Source organism: Syngnathus leptorhynchus, chromosome 6 (genome assembly GCF_054491065.1).
Source record: "Syngnathus leptorhynchus isolate UIUO chromosome 6, UIUO_Slep, whole genome shotgun sequence".
NCBI lineage: Eukaryota > Metazoa > Chordata > Actinopteri > Syngnathiformes > Syngnathidae > Syngnathus > Syngnathus leptorhynchus.
In genome coordinates, this window is record NC_141200.1 from 13,174,032 (window position 1) to 13,182,996 (window position 8,965).

The 8,965-nt window shown below is 41.4% G+C and overlaps 1 protein-coding gene across 1 annotated transcript in view; it reads right to left on the bottom strand.

Annotated features, from left to right (window-relative positions):
- syt9b (synaptotagmin IXb) overlaps nucleotides 1-7,491 on the bottom strand; it is a 30,871-nt gene extending 23,380 nt beyond the window's left edge. Inside the window, exon 1 of the mRNA XM_085915146.1 lies at nucleotides 7,023-7,491. Within this exon, the coding sequence (XP_085771272.1) occupies nucleotides 7,023-7,170 (148 nt within the window). The 5' untranslated portion in view covers nucleotides 7,171-7,491. The remainder of the gene's footprint in view (nucleotides 1-7,022) is intronic.
- Between the last annotated feature and the right edge of the window lie 1,474 nt (nucleotides 7,492-8,965).

The window sequence follows — 8,965 nt, forward strand, 5'->3', positions numbered from 1 at the left end:
TCTTCTGCAGAGTGGGAAAATTGCTCAGCATTAACAATACCTGGAGGAATACACAGAATTAAAAAGAAGGGAGGTACGTAGAACGTTTGGGAGGGGGGGGGGGCAAACAGAATTAAAAAGAAGGGAGGTACGTAGAACGTTTGGGAGGGGGGGGCAAACATAATCAAGTGGCAAAGGAGAATGTGAGAGAATCATAACTTGGTTCAGATTATCCAGGAAACCCATTTTACCAAGTCCTAAAGTGAGTCCACAAAAATGTACAAATGGACGTCAACTGCACTACATCCTGCAACACCTAGACACCCCAGGGACATATACCAGGATCCTGTTTGTGGACTTCAGCTAGGTGTTCAACACCATCGCTCCTGACATCCTCCACCAGAAGCTCATCCCGCTCGCGGTGCCTGCATCCACCTGTCAGTGGATCACCAGCTTCCTAACCAACAGGAGACAGCAGGTGAGGTTTGGGACCATCACATCAAACCCCCAGACCACCAACACTGGCGCCCCACAGGGGTGCGTCCTCTCCCAACTGCTCTTCTCTCTATATACCAATGATTGCGACTCTTCTGTGAAGCTCCTGAAGTATGCGGATGACACCACTCTCATCGGACTGATCCAGGATGGTGACAAGACTGCGTACAGACAGTAGGTGGAGCGGTTCGTCCACTGGTGCAGCCAAAACCACCTCAAGCTGAACCCGCTCAAGACCGTGGAGATGACAGTGGACTTCAGGAGAGACCCTTCACCACTTCCCACTCTCACTATCCTCAATAATGCTATTCCCTCCACAGACACCTTCAAGTTCCTGGGATCCACAATATATCGGGACCTGAAATGAACCGGCCACATAGACTCTGCCCGGAAGAAGGCCCAGCAGAGGCTGTACTTTCTGAGACAGCTCAGGAAGTTCAACTTGCCACAGGAGCTGCTGAAGACCTTCTATACTGCCATCATCCAGTCTATCCTCTGCACCTCCATTACTGTCTGGTTTGGATCGGCCACCAAACAAGACAAGCATACACTGCAACGGACAATCAGGCCTGCAGAAACGATAATTGGGACCAACCTTCCATCTATCCAACAATATATAATAATGGTAATAATAATGGAATAAATTACATTAATCTATCTTTCATGGAGCTCCTTGGTAACATCCCCAAATTCTATGCTTGACACACTTTCAGTTATAACACAAAATACAGTTGTCACAAAATATAGTAATTGCACAAATGGCAAATCATCATTCATGAAACTAGCTTCAGATATGAACATTTCGTTAGCTAATTAAGGCCAAACGTTAACCCAAGGGAAATAAGTAGGCCTAATAACTGAACTTGTCTTGTTGCAAAGCACAATCTTATCATCTTAAAATTATATGTCATGTTTGTCGAGTTAAGACTGAATTACAAAATGTAGCCTATAAGCCAAGCAAGCATACGGGAAGGCAGAAGACTAACCTAAACAGAATGCTAACAAATGTAAAAGGTAGGCTATATCACAAATTATTCATCCATCCATTCATTTTCTGAACCGTTTTGTCCCCACGGGGGTTGCGGGCGTGCTGGAGCCTATCCCAGCCGTCATCGGGCAGAAGGCGGGGGACACCCTGAATCGGTTGCCAGCCAATCGCAGAGCACACAGAGACGCGCGTCCGCCTCACAGTTAAGAGGGTGCGGGTTCAATTCCACCTCCGACCCTCCCTGTGTGGAGTTTGCATGTCCTCCCCGAGCCCGCGTGGGTTTTCCCCGAGCACTCCGGTTTCCTCCCATATCCCAAAAACATGCTTGGTAGGCCGATTGAGCACTCCAAATTGCCCCTAGGTGTGAGTGTGAGTGCGGATGGTTGTTCGTCCCTGTGTGGCCTGCGATTGGCTGGCAACCAGTTCAGGGTGTCCCCCGCCTGCTGCCTGATGATGGCTGGGATAGGCTCCAGTACGCCCGCGACCCCCGTGGGGACTAAGCGGTTCAGAAAATGGATGGATGGATCTCATTAAATAAAGAACCAACTGTTTCAACCATTTTTGTTTTCCTTGCTCAACGACGGACATCTTGAACTAAAACGCAAAATACTGAATAAAAGTAACTCGTTACCAGGGAAAGTGTTACAATTAGAAAATACATAAAACAGTACATTCATGTTTTGGCCTTTAACCTCAATGAATTTGAAACAATGTTGATATTGCCACCTTGAGAATGCTAACTTTTCATCAGCTTGCTCCTGACTCACCATTTTTGCCTCTTCTCTGTGTTGCGTCTGACTACTGACGAATGTATGTTGGCACACGTATAAAAACACTGGATCTGACTGGCTACCATAACGCTTCCTTAGCCAATCGCTCATTGACTTGTTACGTTAATTCGGAAACTCCTCACTAGCCTCAGGCTAGTCCGGTCGGCCTGCAGCTGAAGGGGACGCTAAATTGCCAATTCCCCACACAGAGATATGACAAATATTAGAATACCACTTTGCGGCACACAATATATAATTTTTGTTTTGGGCTCATGCCACCCGCCACGTGACAAAAAAATGCTGCCCCGGGCGGCCGCCAATGTCGCCCGTGCCAAAACTGACTGCAGGAGTCTGAGATACGTAAAGCGTGATTAGAACTGCTTTTACAAGTCCAAGTTAATTAGCTGCAAGGATACAGATCAGCATGTTCCCATTGGTCTCGTCTCCTCTACTGGTGAATAGTGTGCTGTAAAGTCATATTGGCAGACAAAGCCCCGCGCTTTTAGTGACGCCGCAAAAACGCCGCAATGCACCGGAATTCCCTAGTATTTAATATTCTTAAAAACACGCGATGCACTCAGGCCGCGAAAGACGAACCGCAAAATAGCGAGGGATCACTGTACTACAGTTTCCTTTTGGAAGAAGAGCAGTGAGAACCGATTTATGCATTTTTTGATGAAATTGAGGTTTCTGCTTGATTAGGATTTCCGTTGCCGTGATTGGTCAAAAAAAATAATCGGTGGCCATGCATTAGTTGCCACATTGCCCAATGAGCTGTATCATCCCTGCTTTCTTGAGCAGATTACAGTGGAGCTGATTGATACTGTGAAGAACTCCTTTTCAGTCAAGTAAGCAGAAAAGATGGTGTCCCTGGTCGGGAGGGGAGGTGAGAAGATTTGTCAAGATTGGATGAACAATAGGATCCTTTTGGGAGGATCATCAAAGCATCTTTCCTTTATTTTGTTGATAAAACTCTTGCTGTTAAAATAAAAATCAACTCAAAAAGCTGCCAAGTATAGAATGCCGCTGTTTAGATTTTATGAACACAATTTTAAGCGCAATAAGGCAAGATACATGGACCATGAATGAAAAAGACCGGTGCAAGTGCAATCACATCCTCTTACTTTAAATATGGAGTGTGAATTACAAATTAAGCCAATATTCTCGTCATTGAAAAAGAAGAAAAGAATGAGAGCAAAACTACGCAACAGCTGTCAGACTACTTTACATAATGAGAAATGCAATACTTCCGGAGCTATGGAATAAAACCACTGACTAACATTAAGCGTCTATGACTTTTGTCCATTTGGTTTTGTATTTTGGTGGTGGTGGTGGGGGGGTTCTTCCTTGGTCTCTATTCAATTAGGTTTTTTTTTTCCATCTGGGGCAATTAAAGAAATAACAACACTGTGCAAAGAATTAGAAAGTTTAGTTTATCATTTCAAGAAAGAATACTACATTTCTGTTGTGGCAAGCAAAAGGTTAGAACACAGGTAAAAAAACAGTATGTGATAGGGCAAGGTGCTATGATTATGATACAAAATGATATGATACAAATATTGGTTGATATAGAGATATAGATGCATATTGATTTTTTTGCATTTGACAAGGATAAGGAAAAAAAAGGCTTAATATAGCTAATTTATTTTAACATATAATACTAAACTTTTAATAAGCGGTCAATGCAACTATGAAAATGTCAAATAAGCTGGAAAAATATAGATAAATCAAATGCATTTTTAAACATAATGCGCTTCGTAGGGCTGGATGATAAGGTTGAAAAATATTTCTCAATATAAGTATTTCATGCCCCCATAAATTGGGGGGCATGGCTCAGGCAGCAGAGCAGGTCGTTCAGTCACCGAAGCATTGGCGATTTGAATCCAGGTCTGTCCGAGTCACATGTCGTGTTTTGGGGCAAGACACCACGTACCTTTCCTTCAGTACCACTCACATTGGTGTATTTCTACATACGAATGTTTAGTGGTGGTCAGAGGGGCCGTAGGCGCACTCTGGCAGCCTCGCTCCCTTCAGAATGCCTCAGGCCAGCTGCAGCTGCTCACATAGTTGTCCACCACCAGAGTGTGAATGGGTGTGTAAGTGCTTTGAGGAAATCAGAATTCCCAGAGGAAACCCACGCAGACACAGGGAGAACATGCAAACTCCAAACAGGGAGGGCCAGAACCCGCAACCTCTGAACTTTGAGGCAGACTTTGTTGTTGTTATTCTTATTCTTATTCGTATTCTTATTATCATTATTATTATATGATAATATAATATCATAAAAGTTTGTATTATTATGATTATTATGATTATTATGATTATTATGATTATGTGTTTAGATCGGTAAATATTGAAAATTATTAGTTTTTTAAAATTAAGACAAGTCAAGTTTATTCATATAGCCCACGCCCAGCCCTAAAGGACAGTCACATATAAGCCCATGCAGATGGTCTCCAGGTCAACATTAATAAGAAAGCTTGCAGTGGTGTTGACCTAATTAAAGGCTGCAAAGTTTTCCCTGTGCTGTTTGTAATATCAACACATTTTCGAGGCCGGTAACTAGAGCAGCATCAACCATTTGTTCATGCCATATCCCTTTGATCCAAGCTCCAACCAGAAAGCAGCAGCTAACAATGAATTATGCTGCCTTGTTTATGTAGAACTAATCAAAATGACAATGAGTGGAGAAAAATACAGCATTTGTGTTGAATTCAGACGCTCAGCTTATCTTAACTGAGGTGTACGGACAGGTTTACATTTTCAACATTTTCGGCTTCACCCATGAACAGTCGTTATATTTACAGACATCCAGTTACCATTCTTGAATGAAGAGATGTTTTTTTTCGAACATCTAAGCAAGCTTTTATTATACATGCCATTGTTCATATTTAGAGTCAAGTAATATATTTAGAATGATGTGTTTGACATGTTGCTTCTACAATACTTAATTCATAATTTTATTCATATGCAATTTTTAATGGGTCATTTACACATGTTCCTCTTCAAAGAAATGTCTAATTCACCTATTAGACGTTTTTTAATATATGCATGCTCCCTCATCCATGCTTTGAATGTGCTTTGCAAGTACTGTATATGCTATTATGTAGCAATGGCATTCATACACCTTTAAAGGGATTTGAATAACTTGATTTTACTCCCATGTAGCATTTACTAAAGATGTTCATGGCTTTGGCCCATCAAAAAAACAACAATGTGCGGTAACCAAAGGTTGCTATTTACGTTTATTTGTTCAGTTAGTTTGTTTGTTTGTTTGTTTGTTTGTTTGTTTGTTTGTTTGTTTGTTTCCCCTACTGAGCCTGTGACTCCCAAGAATTAAGTGGGCATTTATACTAAAAGTAATGAATGGCATGGCACGTCTCATGAATTAATTTTCAGAACATGTATGAAATTATGCAGTTATCATGACATGAAAGCAGAAGACAGCAAACATTTGCATCAGCTGCCATGTTTGTGGGGAATTATCTTTAAATTCAGTAGGAGTGCTTTATTTTTTATATACAATGTCTGTGGTGTAACAGTAATGATCTTTGTGTGAAGGGACCTATTTAGTTCATTATAGTCAGGCAATTTAAAGAGCGGTGTGGTTAATTCAGACAAATATGAGAATTAAGAGGGTCAAAACGGCAAATGGTGTAGTTTTGGGTGTGTGCTGGAAGTTGCCTTATGGCACATCAACACTTAAACATAATTTTTTTTACAATGGATCAACTTAAATGCATGTATCGGGACACAAAATCCTTTATAAACCACCTGTAAAAGTGTCTCAACAGGATCCCAACGGGAGTTATTTCCACCCACTTTTTTTTTGTCAAATTGCATAACTATTCATTGTACAGTACTCGACTGACTGCAGTCTCTCCGTTTACAGGACGGGTTGCTTGATGTGAATCAAACTACGTGTGCATGCATTTCGAGCAGTCTAATACAAGAGGAAGTGGGTCACAGCTCCTCGGGGGAACCAATCTAGTAGCTTGAAATTCCTCTTCATCATACATGTTTAATGATGGATTGTATCAATTTTAAAAGGCAAATGCCACGCCTCACAGGCAATTAACAAAGTCAACGAGCACCACACACACAAGCCATTTACATAGATCTGCTCAGGGTATGGAAAATATTAATATTTAGGCTATACAATAGCTCGCGCATGTATTCCCATTGTATGTACAGTATGATACGTCATGCTGTTATTTTAATTAATGTCCTGTTTTGCTTCATGATATTGTTTGAAAGTTTTCCAAGGTGGCTTGTTTTCGCTCTGAATATTATGGTTAAGCAATTTTGAAAATGTTGCCAAATGCATCTATCGGTGAGACAAACAAGCAAGATAAATGCGTTTGTATCTCTTGTTTGGTTTTGAGGAAGCCGTAACTGCAAAGTGCACATCAGGGCTTGGAGAAATGGGTGGGGCTTTTCTACCTCACTGTCCATCTTCTAATCTAGTCCATTAAAAGATGAAATACTAACAACTCTACCTTTGATGTCGATGCGCTGTGTAAAACAGAATTGATACTTTCAAAGACGCAAGCAAGCAACAAGTCCACAATTGTCGCTTTTCCAAAGAATAAACTGAGTCGCCACTGCTGAATTTATCCACCAGTAAAGTTAGAAGGATCGTGTACATGCACACACAATTTGATATGGTAAAGTTACATGCATATGATAAGAAAGCATTAAAATCAATATCCGTTATCTCAAACGTATTATCTGCAATACAGTTTGCATACAGTGTTGCGCGTCAACTCCAGTGATGCTTTGAGCCTTACCAGAGTCCGTGTAACGAGGTCTGGCCAGGTCCCTAAAGTAGTAAGTGAAATCCAAGCAGTTGTCGTCCTGTACCTCTCCTTTGGAGCACAGGTCAGAAAGCAGCTCGAGCGCCTTTCGACAAATCTCATACTCTCTTTCTCCAGGCATTGCCCTCCAGCATCCTCCTGACTGCTCGGCCACCCTGCCCGATCGTCCACCTCAGTCACACAAGCGGAGATGAACCACAGGCTCGACACCGCGGCTACACCCCTGGATGGCGACGCAGCCGCCAAGTCTCGCAAAACCAGAGTTTGTCTGACTTTCAGTTTTTTTCTTAGTAGCAATGAATGTTTTATTTATGATTTTTTTCTCAAATTAAAACATCTTCAGCGTTGATTATTCTTATTCTTGTTATTATTATTATTAATCTACGCGCACGCGCGAAAGTGAAAGATCCCAAGCCTGCCCTTCTCCTATATCCGTTACCGAAGCATCAATGGCTGCGAATGAATGAGTGACTGGATGTGCTCTGCTCTCTATGATCCACTCAGTGCGATGGGATGCTAAAACGCACAGGAAGTTAATGTTTCCATCAACAGCCCCTCCTCCTCCTTCACGGCACTTTCTACCCTACAGTTCTACTTGTGATATTTTTATTAAAAATCAAACAAACATGAAGCTATCCTACCCACTTGGCGTTTTATTCATTAACTTACTTTACCTTTTTGATTTAAATGTACTTTTTTTTTTTAATTACTGACTGACTGACTGACTGACTGACTGACTGACTGACTGACTGACTGACTGACTGACTGACTTAATTGCCTTTATTACTTAAATATGTACTTAATTATTTATTCTAAAGATGACAAGAGAGACCATGCTCACAATGTGGAAACCTATAGATGAAGCCAAAGATTTTGTTCTTCCTACTAGTATAAAACATGCACGTGATGATGTAATGTCCATTAGCCAACTGCCTGTTGCAGATGGTTAGAGGCCTAAATAATAATACGTAATGCATGTGTCTGACCTTTACTGACAGAAGTAATAAAGAGCAAGCACAATGGATAACTGCGCCATTAAAGTGCTGATAAATCCAATAAAGGGCTCTCTACCCATGCCTGTCACAGCCAGTTTATAAATAGCCACAGACAGGTGCATCAACATTGAAACTAGCCCTGAGCTTATTAAATGGAATACTTGAAAAAAAATCCACGAACTATAATTTTGTTTTAAATTTAAACCTGGTAAACTTCATTCTACTGATCCAATTATGTGACGATGTCTACAGTCACACACATCAAATCTAATCACTACTGTTGGCGGCACTGTGAGACGCTGGTTAGTACGTGTGCCTCACAGTTCAGAGGTGCAGGGTTCAAGCCTTCCTGTGTGGAGTTAGCATATTCTCCGGGTACTCTGGTTTCCCCGCACATTTCAAAAAGATGCACGGTACGCCATTTGAACTACTCCTATTTGTCCGTGGTTGTGAGCGTAAATGGTTGTTCCTCGATATGTCCCCTGCAATTCGCTGGCGTCCAGTTCAGGGTTTATCCCACCTACCCCCTTAAGACTGTGCTGGGATAGGTTCTTGCATGCCTTTCACCCTTGTGGGAATAAAGCGGTTCGAATGCTGCGCCACCATCGAGTATGTTGTCTTACTATTCGGGATAAGATATCCAACTGGATTTTGCAACTCATAAAACAAGAACAAAATTAATGCTGTTAATGATTATGATTTTCAGTTGAAATGTAACATCAAGGCATTTTACGTTAAGGTTCATATTATACGTTTGATCTTTTCTATTGTGGCATACATAAAATATACTGTCTGATTGACAATAGCTCAAAGTAAGCTAGCTGCAAGCAGAGTGCACAATTTATCTTGTGTTCACTCTGATTGGCAATACAACACAATACCGGCAGGAAGGAAAACAAAACAATGTGCACTGATTATCTT